The sequence below is a fragment of the Pristis pectinata genome, chromosome 1 (assembly GCF_009764475.1).
Source record: "Pristis pectinata isolate sPriPec2 chromosome 1, sPriPec2.1.pri, whole genome shotgun sequence".
NCBI classification, from domain to species: domain Eukaryota; kingdom Metazoa; phylum Chordata; class Chondrichthyes; order Rhinopristiformes; family Pristidae; genus Pristis; species Pristis pectinata.
Genome location: NC_067405.1, coordinates 138,866,784 through 138,882,307, shown reverse-complemented (window position 1 = coordinate 138,882,307; position 15,524 = coordinate 138,866,784). Strand labels below are relative to the sequence as shown.

General features: G+C 41.6%; 1 protein-coding gene across 1 annotated transcript in view; it reads left to right on the top strand.

Moving 5' to 3' along the window:
• The window catches only part of sptlc2a (serine palmitoyltransferase, long chain base subunit 2a), a 130,846-nt gene that overhangs the window by 52,773 nt on the left and 62,549 nt on the right, over positions 1-15,524 (top strand). Inside the window, exons 6-8 of the mRNA XM_052012930.1 lie at positions 152-245; positions 3,426-3,531; positions 13,542-13,761. Coding sequence (XP_051868890.1) covers positions 152-245; positions 3,426-3,531; positions 13,542-13,761 — 420 coding nt within the window. The remainder of the gene's footprint in view (positions 1-151; positions 246-3,425; positions 3,532-13,541; positions 13,762-15,524) is intronic.

The window sequence follows — 15,524 nt, the reverse complement described above, 5'->3', positions numbered from 1 at the left end:
TTCCTTAGAAGTAAAAATCATGTGTCTGCATTTTGTTGAAAATACTCTAGTGGAGGCTAGGATCAAAACTTTTTTTTAAACTGAAGGCAATCAGCCTTTGGAGTTTTTAAACTAATATGAAAATCTAATAACTTTATTTTTCCATCTTCAGGGCTGTCTGATCTTGAGTGATGAACTAAATCATGCATCATTAGTGCTTGGAGCCAGACTTTCAGGTGCCACTATCAGGGTTTTCAAACACAACAGTAAGTAGACCAGAAATGAGACATGCAGAAAATTACAACTTGTATTATAGATCGGAAAATCTTTGGAAAAAGCAGCAAAATGCTTCCAAAAAAAAATTGCAGATGTTGGAAATCTGAAATGGCAAAAAGGAATGCTGGAGATGCTCGGGTCAGTTAGTGTCTGTGGAAAGAGAAACGGTTAACATTTCCAGTTGAACATTTTTAGTTGCGATATAAATTGGAAAGGCTATTTGTCCAAAATTGAGGCCTATCATATGCCAAGTTAAATGACCTGTTCTTGGAGCTTGCATGGGCTTCGTTGGAACAATGTAGGAGATTAAAATAAAGTCAAAACAGGAATGGGATGGAGAATTAAAGCTCAAGGTCACCCTTGCAGTCTGAACCAGTATTTTCATTCTGTCCAACAATTTGCAGAAGTTCCACTATTGCATTAATCTTTAGGAACTCTGTTTAAAATAAACAGCTTTGCAAATAAATAGTTTGTGTTATGTCCTAGGCTTCCCTGAAAACCTCAACTGCTTGGGTGGGGTTATTGATCTGAACATATCAACAGTTTGCAGGCTAATAAAAATCGATAATAAATTCAGAAACTGTTGATAGAAGCCAGCTAGAAATTCTGCCAGCAGTTCTACTTTTCATCCGAATCCAAAAAAATTTGCTGTAAGTGGATGCCTAAATATTGACAAAAGGTTGAGTTTGCTTTTGCCCTCTGGCCACAATTGCTCTCCTGCATCTACTCTTACAAACAGGTTATCAGCAACCTTTGCATCTTGCTGTTGTAGGCGAATTGGAACAGATCCATGTTGTGATGCTGCCTTGTGCTTATGAGTCAGCAGTACTATCAACTGATTCTGTATCATATATATATATATAATTGTTTTTGAACAATTTCCAGAAATGATGCTTGCCATCTTCCTTTAGTAATTAACATAGTACATACATTTTCCAATAAATTGTATGAAAATACAGATCAGATCCATCTACCACTACAGTAGGAACTTTAGGCTCTGGGTCAGAGGAATCGAATAATTTTACTGCTATTCCTAGTGTTTTGTTCACCAAGATGTTTTGTCAAATCGTATCAAAACTTGGATCTGCAGAAATATGTTTTCACAGGTTAAATGATTGACATTAACAGATTTAAGCATGATTTAAACTCAAAATCTAATTGTTCCTCACTGGACCCAATTCTCCAGTGCACCACTTCCCCCTATAGTGTGCCAACCAGATCTGCACAGAATACTCTGCGATCTAACCAGTGTTTTGTGATGCTGCAACGTTAAGTCCCAACTTTTATATTCTGTGCTCCTGACCTATGAAGGCAAGCATGCCATATGTGCTGTCAACCACCCTATCTACCTGTGTGGCCACTTTAACTATGGATTTGAGCCTCAAGGTCTCTTCATCAACATTCCTGCTCTACCATTTATTGTACATGTTCTACACCTGTTTAACTTCCCAAAATGTATTGCATTGTCATAATGCATTGAATCCTAAGTTATCCAAAATTCAACATTTGAAGGAGAACTTAAAGTATATAAATTGGTTTCAGTTGCCATGCTGATAATCATTGGTCTTGAGTTTAAGAAATCAAAATGGGTTAGATCTCTTTTTACATTGTCCAAGTGTTAACCTGAAAACAGCAAAATATGCAAGCAAAACTAGCAACCTTCTAAAAGGAAGCTTGTGATTGGATGGAATGCTCACTTATCAATATTTTACCAAAGGAATTGCTGTTCCATTTTCAGCATCATTACACGCAGTAGTATTACCCCAGATATCATGTATACATGTCTTTCCTGAACAGAGGTTGGTGGCTTGAAAGTTGCTTCGAGTAGCCTAGGTAGGAAACTGAATCTTGTTGATGGTATACCCTGCGAAGTGGAGAGGAGTGTATGCTCGGAGGGATAACAATCAACCTGAATGCTGAGTTTCTTGACTGCTATTGGAGTTGTCAGTCCAGTTCAGCTTCTGGTGGCATCCAGGATGGAAATCATTCCAAATATTCCTACATTTTAATAATTTCTGTATGCTAATGCCATTTGGAATTTCAGCTTATTTTTGGAAAAGCTAAGCCATCTTTCAATTATCCCTTCTGTGGATATAATCCTGTGCTTGTTGCAGAAGGCACACCCTGAAGCTATTCACTGATCTTTTTGCTAGCAGAAGACAATTGCAAAGAAATGAAATGGCTTCTCCATGAATCGATGGTAAACTGCTTTGTCATCTGTGTTACTTAAATCCACAGATGAGAACAGTGCAAGTTTCTTAACATTACTGTCTCTCCAATCATGTGCTTTAATGTGCTAGTGCTGACTGAATCGATCAGCTTCAGTGATTGCTAATTTTGCCAGGTAGTGCAGATTTGCCCTTGTGTAATAGATACCATTGTGAAATTGACCTATTATAACATCAGTCTGTAATATCATCTGTCATTTTAAGTACAACATTTAAAATCAGTCAAGGAAGCCGAGTACTCTTCAACTCTAGAACCCCCCCTTGGATAAAAGTGGTTAGTCTGCAGTATATGCAGTACAGTAAATAAATCTCTACCTGTTCTTTGTGGATGAAAGTCCACAGAGCAGAACTGTTTCCAATTTGGCATTGATTTCATTCAAAAGTGGAAAGTTGAAGCACATTGAATCAGAATAATGGAGCTTTATTCTGCCTCCAGCAGACCTTGCTCCTTGCAGCACTTTAAGCTCCTGCTTTAAACAAAAAACAAGTTTGTGGACTCAGATGTTTTTCCAACTAGCTGTAGAATATGGGTTAGAATACATTTTTACCCTTTGCCACCACCTATGTACATGTATGCTCATTCAATCACATGTTTATATTCTCTTGTTCAAGTGCTCATGGTGTCCTGGCCAATAATTATCTCTCAATCATTAAAACAGATTATGACATTATGGTCAGGAACTTGCCTTGTGCACATCAGATGCTTCACTATCATATTTCTGAGTGAAGAAATTATGACAGGCTGAATGGATTTGCCTTCTGGGATTGAATTTGTGTTGTGCTTCAATTCTCATAATTTGCTCTGAGCATTTTGAGATAACAACGTTTTTCTTGGGACATCCACCAGCTGATAATAACTAAAAATGCAAACTTATAGTAGTCATAGATGTTTGTGTACTGCCAACTGTATAGTCATCATTGCAATGCTTGTATTATTTTCAGATATGCAGAGCTTGGATAAATTGCTTAAAGACGCAATTGTACATGGGCAGCCTCGGACACGTCGACCATGGAAAAAGATTCTCATCGTAGTGGAGGGAATATACAGGTACAATCAAGAGTTTAGAATTCATTCTGAATGAGGCCTTTTTGTTAGCCAAGCCATGAAATGCTGCAATGACTCCTTGGGTTCAATGCAGCGTGCAATTCATGTTGCACTATCTGATGAAAGACTTGAGTTGAAAAAATGCTTGGTCTTTGTCCTAAGATCACCTTGTCCAAACTGTAGTGTAACAACATGCATTTATTGTGTTCTGTTAGCAATGTAAAACATCCTAAATAGAAGTAGTTCATAAGTGTTATCAAATGAAATTTGACACCAGTATCAGGATGTTCAAAAGCTGTCACAGAAGCATTTTGTAGAAGAAAGTGAGGTAGAGGGCTAAGAGATTAAATCGTAATTATACAATGCAAAAGCAGGCCCTTGGATCCACTGAGTTTGCACTGACTATCAAGCACCCATTTACACTAATTCTATTGTAATCCCTTTATTATTCTTACCACATTAAAGGGAATTTCAAAGCCAAGGTCCTAGGCAACTGAAAGCAAGGCTGCCAACAATGAAGCAGTTAAGACCAGAAGTGTGTAAGAGACCAAAATTAAAGCAAAATGGGAGTTGTCTAGCTAAGGTAGCAAGGTGAAGGAGGGATTTGGGGGACAGTTTGGAATTTGGGCATGTCATGATAAGTCACTGCTTTTCATTCTATTTTTTCATATTTCCTTCAGACATAACAGCCACCTTGGCCCATGGAGTTTACACCGGTTCTGAGCAATCCCATTCCCCCATTTATTTCTCTCGTGCCCAGTAATGCCATCACTCTGCACCCACCTATCCATTCTCCCCCGAATTCCCCACCAGTCACCTTCCTGCTGTGACCTTGTGCTGAACATTTGGATGAAAGCTGAAGCTCGATAATGGGTCTTGCTGAAGAACACCCTGCTTTTGGCTGAAGCTGTCCAAATGTAATTAAATTGGCAGTGTTGCACTTTATCAGCAAAACATTTTGGAACTCTATTTACCAAATGTGGTGCTGCTATTCAACATTTTTGTAAAGTTGCTGCCACAAATTTCTGTCCAATTCTCTCCAGTCTAAATATGTAACATCTTCCAGTCCCATCTGTCAAACTACCTACTTTATTGTCTAAAACCTATTGCACCTTCTGTTCCTTTACTCTGGTTATTGATAGCTATACCTTCTGTCATCCAGGTGCCCTCTGAACTTGCTCCTCAAGACCTTTAAGATATGCCTCATTTACTTGCCATTTTGATCGGTCCTTTTTCACACTTCTGTGAATGCTATTAAGATATTCTTCTCTGTTAAAGGCTCTTGCTGCAGATTTATTTTCCCTTTTTGGGTGTGGAAGTGTAGTGTTAATTGGCAGAAATTCCATGTAGGAGTGCAGTTTTCATCCTTTCAAGGTCTGTATTTCAATTACTAGATAATTTTTCCCACACCACGCTCCAAGATCAGACTAACCTTCTCTTTAATTTACATGAAACTAATTAACTACCAATGCTGTCTTAAGCGGAATTCAAATTTGTCTGTATCCCTTGGTCTTAAAGTAAAAGTGAACTTCTCAATCTACTGTCAGCATTAATTGTTTTCCTATCCAAAAATAGCTTCATCTATCCTCTGTGGTTTCCTATTCACCAGCATCACTCTGGTAACATGAACAAGCAAGTGTTTCCTCAGCTGGAACAACTGAAAATTGCACAAAACAGATAAAGGCTCTGTCTAATTGTACATTTTGGTAAATGTTTATGAAATAAAGAAAAACACTTTAGCTTACATTTTACTTAAAACTAACATTTCGCTTATCTCTAACTTAGATCTAGTTTTAGGTAATGAACCGGGTCAGGTGTCAGATCTATCAGTGGGTGAGCATTTGGGGGACAGTGACCGTTGCTCCATAACCTTTAGAATTGTCATGGACAGGGATAGGAGCAAAGAGAACGGGAAGATATTTAATTGGGGAAAGGCGAATTATGAGGCTATAATGTGAGAACTTGGGAGTGTAAATTGGGGTGACATTTTTTGAAGGGAGATGTACTATGGAGATGTGGTCGATGTTCAGGGATCTTTTGCAAGATGTTAGAGATAAATTTGTCCCAGTGAGGCAGAGAAGGAATGGTAGGGTGAAGGAACTGTGGGTGACGAGAGAGGTGGAACGACTAGTTAGGAAGAAGAGGGCAGCATACATAAGGTGTAAGCAGCAAGGATCGGATGGGGCTTGTGAGGAATATAGAGTAGCAAGGAAGGAACTTCCAAGGAAGGGCTGAGGAGAGCGAGAAGGGGACATGAAAAGGCTTTGGCGAGTAGGATTAAGGAGAATCCCAAGGTTTTTTTCGCGTATGTAAAGAGCAGAAGGATGGCTAGGGTAAAGGTAGGTCCAATTAAAGACAAAGGTGGGAGGATGTGCCTGGAAGCTGTGGAAGTGGGTGAGGTTCTCAATGAATACTTCTCTTCAGTATTCACCAAGGAGAGGGGTCTTGATGATGCTGAGAACAGTGTACATGAGGGTAATGTTCTAGCGTATGTAGATATTAAGAGAGAGGATGTGTTGGAGGAGTTAGAAAATATTAGGACAGATAAGTCCCCAGGCCCTGACGGAATATCCCCCAGGCTGCTTTGTGAGGCGAGGGAGGAGATTGCTGAACCGTTGGTTAGGATCTTGGAGTCCTTGTTGTCAACGGGGATGGTACCGGAGGATTGGAGGGTGGCAAATGTTGTTCCCGTATTCAAAAAAGATAGTAGGAATAGTCCAGGGAATTATAGACCGGTGAGCCTTACATCTGTGGTGGGTAAGCTGTTGGAAAGGATTCTGAGATAGGATCTATGAGCATTTGGAGAAACATGGACCGATTAGGGACAGCCAGCATGGCTTTGTGAAGGGAAGATCTTACCTCATAAGCCTGATAGGGTTCTTTGAGGAAGTGACCAGGAAGATTGAGGGTAGTGCAGTGGATGTGGTCTACATGGATTTTAGTAAGGTGTTTGACAAGGTTCTGCATGGTAGGCTTCTTCAGAAGGTCAGAGGCCAAGGGATCCAGGGAAGCTTGGCCGTGTGAATTCAAAATTGGCTTGCCTGTGGAAAGCAGAGGTTGTGGTGGAGGGAGTGCATTTGGATTGGAGGGCTCTGACTAGTGGTGTCCCACAGGGATCCGTTCTGGGGCCTCTACTTTTTGTGATATTTATTAGCGACTTAGATGAGATGGTGGAAGGCTGGGTTAGTAAGTTTGCAGATGACACAAAGATCGGTGGTGTTGTGGATAGTGTGGAGGGCTGTCGAAGCTTGCAGAGGGATATTTGATAGGATGCAGAGCTGGGCTGACGTGGCAGATGGAGTTCAATCCAGAGAAGTGTGAGGTAGTACACTTTGGAAGGACAAACTCCAAGGCGGAGTTCAAGGTAAATGGCAGGATTCTGGGCAATGTAGAGGAGCAGAGGGATCTGGGGGTCCATATCCACAGATCACTGAAAATTGCCTCGCAGGTGGATAGGGTAGTTAAGAAAGCTTATGGGATGTTAGCTTTTGTAAGTCAGGGGATCGAGTTTAAGAGTCGCGAAGTGATGATGCAGCTTTACAAAATTCTGGTTAGGCCACACTTAGAGTACTGTGTCCAGTTCTGGTCACCTCATTATAGGAAGGATGTGGAGGCGTTGGAAAGGGTGCAGAGGAGATTTACCAGGATGCTGCCTGGATTAGAGAGTATGGATTATGAGGGGAGATTAAAAGAGCTGGGGCTGTTCTCATTGGAGAGGAGGAGGATGAGGGGAGACATGATAGAGGTCTACAAGATATTGAGAGAAATAGTGGACAGCCAGCGCCTCTTTCCCAGGGCACCAATGCTCAAAACAAGGGGACATGGCTTTAAGGTATTGGGTAGGAAGTTCAAGGGAGATGTCAGAGGGAGGTTTTTCACCCAGAGAGTGGTTGGTGCATGGAATGTGCTGCCTGGGGTGGTGGTGGAGGCTGATATCTTGGACAAGTTCAGGAGATTGTTAGATAAGCATATGGAGGAATTGAAGTTAGAGGGATATGTGGGAGGAAGGGGTTAGATAATCCTAGGTGTGGTTTGAAGGGCAGCACATGGTGGGCCGAAAGGCCTGTATTGTGCTGTATTGTTCTATGGTAACTCCGCCCCCCCCCCCCCCCCCCCCCAAAATCCTTTCTAAAATGGCATTCTGTAAGTAAGTTATTTTTGCAACAGGTGTTTCTAGTTTTATCAGTGCAGAAGCATGCTGTTTGTATTCAATGCATTTGGCAATCTGGCTGTTAATTTGTGATGCTGCTGTTGAACTGACATGCTAGTGAAAATGGAGTTTGTCAGGTAACTGATACTGCAGCAGCTCATCAGCATGTTGACATACACCTTTTGGAAAGACAAAACTAAACTGATCAAATTTCCAAGACTGAACTGATAACAAGCTCTCATTCCATCTTGATCATCTTGGAACTTTAGATGTAGTAAATAGCTTTGACAAGCGGTGTTTGCACCATTTGCTTGCAGCTATTTAGAACCTAGAACAGTACAACATGGAGACAGACCCTTCAGCCCACCATGTCTGTGCTGACCATGATGCCAATCTAATGAATCCCATCTGCCTCCATGAGATCTGTATCTCTCTATTCCCTATCTGCTTAAATGCCTCCTAAACATTGCTATTGCATTCGCTTCTACCACCTCTGCTGGCATGCTCACACACTTCCACACTGGGGAAGAGAGATTCAGGCTATGTACCCTATCCACGTCTCATAATTTTATACTTCTATCAAGTCGCCCCTCAGTCTCTGATTCTACTGAGAAAACAATCCAAGTTTGTCCAACCTCTCCTTATAGCAAATACACTTCAATTCAGGTGGCCATGCCTATACCACCTTTAGTGTTATGGCCTTGCACCTCAAGATCACTCTGTACATCAATGTTCCTAAGGATCCTGGCATTTACTTTATATATAGATATATATATTTTTTTCTTTTTTATTATTTATTTATTTCCTCTTGCATTTGACCTCCCAAAGTAACACCTCTCACTCCGGATTAAACTGGCCTGTCATTTCTCTGCCCAAATTTCCAACTGATCTGTATCCTGCTGTATCCTTTGACAACCTTCCTATCTACAACTCGGAAATTTCATGTCGTCTGCAACCTTATTAATCAGTGCACCTAGGTTTTCACCTAAACAGCACTATAAATGACAGTGTTTTGGGGAATTGTTTCAACTAACTAGATTAGGTGGGGTCAAGTGACCATATAACATGTTGACCTATATGTTGGGTACCAATCTGCACCTCTGAGCAGCACTTCATCCAATGTATTTAGGTTGCTTCACAGAAGTAACCTTTATGGTCAGTCTTTGATTTTCATTATAAGCAGAATGTACCACTGCCCAGCTGTTCAAACCGCTTCTGGGGTTTTGGATTGTATGCTCAAGGAACAGAAATGGGATTGCAATGGACTGAGTCATGTAGCACAAGAATATTAAAGAATCAATGGTCCAGAAGATGTCCACAGAGTCCAACCTGACTTCATGTAGAGCGATCTGTTTTCTCCTATTCCCCATCTTTGGAAATTATTTTCCTTTTAGTGCTGATCCATTTCTCTACTGAAAGCCATGATTGACTCCTGGTTTTGCCATTTTCTCTGACAACAAATTCCAGATCATAACAGTACACTGCATTTAAAAAAAAATCCTCTCAGCCTTCTTCCTCCCTGCTCTCTCACTTCATTGAATCTTTATCCCCTGGTCCTCATGATGGGAGCAGTTTCTATCATGATCTTGTACACTCCTACCATCTTTAGCCACCTTTGATCCAAAGGGAACCATCCTAGCTTTCCCAGTCTAATTTGGTAACCTAAATCACTGTCTGGAACCATTTTAATGTTTGCTGCATTTTTTTTCTAGGCTCTCCATATTTATCCTAAAATTGAACATAATGCTTAGCTTGTGACTTAACCAGTGTTTTATTATGGTTCAACATAAGATGGCAGAACAGCACCGGCACCCATGTTCAATACTGACCTCTGGTGTTGGCTCTGTGGTGTTTGAACATTCTCCCTGTGACCATCTTAGTTCTCCCCAGGTGTTCCAGTCACCTATTACATCCCAAACATTGTGCTGGTTAGTAGGTTAATTGACTACCGTAAATTACCACTGGTATGTAGGTAAGTGGTAGGACAGCCAGGAAGTTGACGGATGGAAGAGAAAAGTTGCGGGGAGGTAAGTTGAAGAATGGAATTAAGGCCAGCATTAACTTGATGGACTGAATGGTCAAAGCATAATATGAAATAACCTCCCTGCATTTATTACAATATGTCTCTATTCCATGTGCTTTTTAACAGTTCTTAGCATGTCTTGCCACTTCAAAGAAATTTATACACGCTATACACACAGATCTTGCTGTTCCTGTCAAACTAGTGAAACTAAACTCGTACTTCTAATAATTTTTCATGAAATGATCACTATTACAAGATTGCAGAATCTCAGTTGTAGCAGAACATGGTGTAAGTATGTAGTCAGTTTGTTACCAGAAAGGAAGAAACAAGATAATGCATCCTAAAATTTTTGAAGATCCTTTCAGAAATGTTACCTTACATGTTTTTGTCTCATAGTTCCCTTGCTGGTTCTTTGGATAACATTCTTACAAAATTCTGGTGGCTATGATTTGCTCTTAGTATCAGAGGTTAACACATTTGGGTAACTGCAGTCCCTCTTCCCATCCTTTCCCTGTCTATCGTCCATGTTTTGTGTGTTTCACCTGCAGCCAAACTTGTTTCAAAGTTAATTTTATGCAGCAGATTTGTGTTTTGTAACTAAGGTGCTACATTTTAAGTTCCCACAAGTTTTTTTTTAACTAAGCTTGCATTTTAAATATGATTTGGTTTGAAATGCTGTGGAGCTGGATATGATTATTTTTCAATTGCCAAAATGCTCCTTGGAATCATGTATCTAGTTGAATTATAAATTAGCAGGAAGATGATGACAGCAGTGGGTCAGTTTTTCAGACTTCTGATCAAATACTTGAACAGTGGAGAGAGAGCTGGCTCCTACTACCCCCATGTTGAGAGATTTGTTCTCAAAAGACCAGTCTCCATTTGTAGTTGGTGTCATAGTTATACAGCTCTGAAATGGCCCCTTTGGCCCAACTTGTTCTTGCTGACCAATGTGTCTTCCTGAGCTAGACCCATTTGCCTGTATTTGGCCCATATCCCTCAAACCTTTCCTATCCATGAACTTGTCAATGTCTTTTATGTTGTAGTTGTTCCTGCCTCTACCACTTTAGCAGCTCATTCCAGATACCACCTCCCTTTGTGGAAAAACTTGCCTCTTGGGTACCCTTTAAATCATTGCTTCAGGGAAAATGGTCCCAAGCTATCCAGTCTCTCCCTGTAACTCAAGTCCTCCAGTCCTGGCAAGATCCTTCTAAATCTTTTCTGCACCTCTAGCTTGATCACATCCTTCCTATAGAATGGTGACCAGAATTGCGTGCACTTTTCCAGGTGTGGTCTCTCTGTCCTGTACAGCTGCAACATGATGTCCCAACTCTTGTGCTCACTGTCCCCTCTGAAGGTAAACATGCCAAACGCCACCTTCACCACTTTGTCTACCTACGTTGCCACTTTCAGGGAACTATGTACATGTGCCCCTAGGTCTCTCTGTTCTACAACACTCCCTAGGGCCCTGTCATTTACTGTGCAAGTCTTGCCCGGTTTAAATTGCCAAAATCCATCACTTTGCACTTGTGTCAGTTAATTCTATCTGCCATTTCTTTTCCCTCCTTCCCAGTTGATCTAGATCCTGTTGTAACCTTAGACAACCTTGTTGACTGTCCACTGCACCACCAATTCTGGTGTCATCCACAAACTTATCACACCACCTACATTTTCACCCAAATCGTTAATAAATAACGGGATCTAGCACCAATCCCCATGGCATCCCACTGGTCACAGGCCTTCAATCTAAAAACAGCCCTTCACTACCACCTTCTGAATCTTTCCACCAAGCCAATTTTGTTTCCATTTGGCTAGCTCACCCTGGATCCCATGCAATCTCTCCTTCTGGACCAGTCTACCATGTGGGGCCTTGTCAAAAGCTTTCGCCGAGGTCTGTGTAGACAGCCCCTACAGCCCTTCCCGCATCAATCCTTGTCACCTTTCTTAAAATCAAATTCATGAGGCATGATTTGACCCACACAAAGCCATGATGACTAACCCTAATCCTGTCTCTCAGAATTCCCTTCAGTATCCTTCCCACCATTGATATTGAGCACACCAGCCTGTAGTTCCCTGGTTTGACCTTGTAGCCCTCCTTAAATAAAGGCACAACACTGACCCACCCTCTGTCTTCCAGTACCTCGCCTGTGGCTAAGGAAGAAATTAAAAATCTGTGCTGAGACCCCAGCAGTTTCTTCCCTTGCTTCCCACAATGTCTTGGGATACAGTCAGTCAGGCCCAGGGATTTATCCACCTTTGTATGCCATGAGGCTGCCAATACCTCTTTTGTAATAACAATGTGTTTCAGGACATTGCTGCTCTCTCCCTAGAATTCTCTAGCTTCCATGACCACCCCCACAGTAAACATTGAGGTATTCATTTAAGATCTCTCCCATCTCCTGTGGTTCCACACAAAGGCAATATCACTGATCTTTCAAGGGACGTATTCTCTCCCTAGTTACCATTTTGCTCTTAATATACTTGCAGAATCTCTTAAGATTCTTGACCTTATCTGCCAAAAATGTCTCGTGTCCCCTTTTTGTCCTAATTTCCTTAAGTGTACTCCTACATCCCTTCTACTCGAGATTCACTTGATCCCAGCTGCCTATACCTGACATATGCCTCCTCCTTTCTCCTGACCAGAGCATCAATATCTCTCATCAGCCAGAGTTCGCTAATCTGCCCTGAACTCTCCCTATCTCACTTTTAAAGACTCCCACTTGCCAGACCTCAGTTTACCTGCTAACAGCCCCTCCCAATCAGCCTTTGCAAGTCCCTGTCTAATGCCATCAAAGTTAGTCATGCACCAATTTAGGACTTTAACTTGTGGACCATTCCTACCTCTTTCCATAACTATTTTAAAACAATAGGATTTAAGGTCACAGGTCCCAGAGTGCTCCCCCACTGACACTTCAGCCATTGCCCAGCCTCATTTCTCAAGAGGAGGTGGAGTGTTACCCTCTCTAGTAAGGCTATCTACATATTGCTTGAGAACTTTCCTGGACACACTTAAATTCTTCCCTATCTAATCCCATTGCACTACGGCAGTCCCAGTCAATATTGGGAAAGTTAAAATCACCTATTTCAGCACTATTCCCAGAGCTTCCTACATATTTACTCTAATTCCTGCTGTTTGTTTGCGGGGGGGGGCGGGTGGAGGGCTATAACAATCCCATCAAAGTGATCACCCTTATTTCTAAGTTCTACCCATATATTCTCAGTTGTAGTGTGCATTTGTATCTAGTATTCTGGGCTCTGCTACAATGCAGAGCACACAGACTCCCTGTATTTACCAAAATTACTGCCTTATGATCCATGCTGGTGTCAGATTTTATGGATAGAAGTGTGATACCACCACACTGTAGTTGCTAACAGCCCAAGTTCACACCATGAAATGCAGGGAACTAAGAGGGATGTGCAGTGACTGCTTTGTTTACACTTGAGGCTAAGAAAAGGTTGCAAAAATCGAGGCAGCTTGCCTGTTTCTTGACTGTGGTGTGCTATGGACAGACCTAATGAGCAGTACTATATCTGCAGACCTGGCACGATGATGCGCTGTATCAAAGAAATCATTTAGGTTGCAATAACATTAAATTGGCATTAGTTTCACTGTTAATGTCAGACTTGGTGTACTTGGGGAATTCTCACTGAAAGCATGTTAATTGTTGACAAAATCCATAATGAGAACGTGTAATTTGTGCTCAAAATGCTCTTTTCAACAAGTTAATAAATTTCTGGTCTTTGAATTAAAAGGACTCTTTCGACTAGGTGAATTGGGTTAAGTTAGCAATGAGTGGGACTTGTTAACAACATTAAGTGAAAATCTGCATTTTTGATTCACAGTATGGAAGGCTCCATCGTCCGTTTGCCTGAGATAGTGGCTTTAAAGAAAAAGTACAAAGCTTATCTGTACCTGGATGAAGCTCACAGCATTGGGGCTCTGGGACCCACGGGTCGAGGTGTGGTTGAATATTTTGATCTCAACCCCAAGGATGTGGACGTCATGATGGGAACTTTCACCAAGAGCTTCGGTGCAGCTGGTGGATACATTGGTGGCAAAAAGGTACAATAATTTGTTTCCACCTTCCCATGTCAAATGCTTTTATGAAGTGCCATAACAGATCCAGTGTTTGCACATTTGTTGATTGTTAGTTTATAACAAGGAGCTGAATTACCTCCCTTGCATTAGAAGCAATATATATTTTACTGTTCTTAGTCTAGATGAAAGGAAAACTGCAGATGCTGGAGGTCTGAAATAAAAATAATGCAGAAAATACTCGAGGCAAGTGGCCTTTGTGGAGAGGGAAACAGTTGATGTTTTGGGTCAATGATCTTTTATCAAAGCTGGTCAGTTCTGTTACAAACTGGAAAGGTTGCTTATCTGAAATCATTGAATTGAATGCCAAGTCCAGAGAACTGCAATATGACAAGTCAAAAGATTACATTGTGTTCTTTATGTTGGGCTTTGGGCCAGTATAAAAGGACATGCAGTGGGATGGTGGATCAGATTGTCAGGAGCTTGGGCTTCTCTGTTTTGTATCTCATAGTTCCAGCTTTGCTTTTTTCCCCTCACTCTTTTCCTGAACTTTTATCTTCTACTTGCATCTCCTGACAAATACAAATGGTGGTAAAACACAAGTCTGGCGGCATCTGTGGAAAGAAATAATTAATATGACCCTTTGTCAGAACTGGGAGAGAGATGCTGACGACTATCCCTTTGCCTCCACAGATACTGCCTGACCCCCTGAGTTCCAACAGCAGTTTGTTTTTTGCCCCCGATTCCAGTATCTGCAGGCTCGTGTCTGCATGCGCTTAGTTGGATAAATTCCACACATCCCTGCACCTTGGATCCTGAAAACCTCAACTTTGCTAGTTCAAATTCATATCTACCCAGGGTATAAATGTCATTAAAATTTTGCTTTTTGCGGCAGCAGAACAGTACACCACAAACATAAATTGCATGAACTTAAATTAACAAATTATACATGCATGACAAAATGAACATAACGTTCGTGCAACTTGAAGGAAATATGGTCCAAGGTAGAATTAGCATTTTGCAGATTGGTTCAAGAACCTGATGGCAGTGGGGAAGAAGGTGTTGAATCTTGAAGTGTGGGTCTTTAGACTCCTGTACCTCCTGTCTGATGGCAGCAGTGAGAAGAGGGCATGGCCTGGATGGTGGGGGTCCCTGATGATGGATGCTGCCTTCCTGAGACATCACCTTTTGGATAAGGACATAAGAAATAGGGAGCAGGAGTAGGCCATCTGGCCCGTTGAGCCTGCTCTGTCATTCAATAAGATCATGGCTAATTTGGTTGTGGACTTGGATCCACCTACCTTTTCCCCATAACCCTTAATTACCCTCCTATGCAAAAATTTTTCTAACTGTCTTAAATATATTCAATGAGGTAGCCTCTACTGCTTCCCTGGGCAATGGATTCCACAGATTCACTATTCTCTGGAAAAGCAGTTTCTCATCTGTCCGAAATGTTTTCCCCTGAATCTTGAGACTGTCCCCTAGTTCTGGTCTGACCTACCAGTGGAAGCAACCTTCCTGCTTCTATCTTATCTATACCTTTAATAATTTTGTTTCTATAAGATCCCCTCTCATTCTTAATTCTGGTGACTATAGTCCCAGATGACTCAATCTCTCATAGGCCAACCCCCTCAACTCTGGAATCAACCTGGTGAACCACCTCTGCACCACCTCCACAGTGATCTTGTAGGTGTCCTTGATGGTGGGGAGAGGTGGAATTGGCCGAGTCCACCACTCTCTGTTGCCTCTTGCATTCCAGTGCATTGGAGTTTCCACACCAGGACGTGATG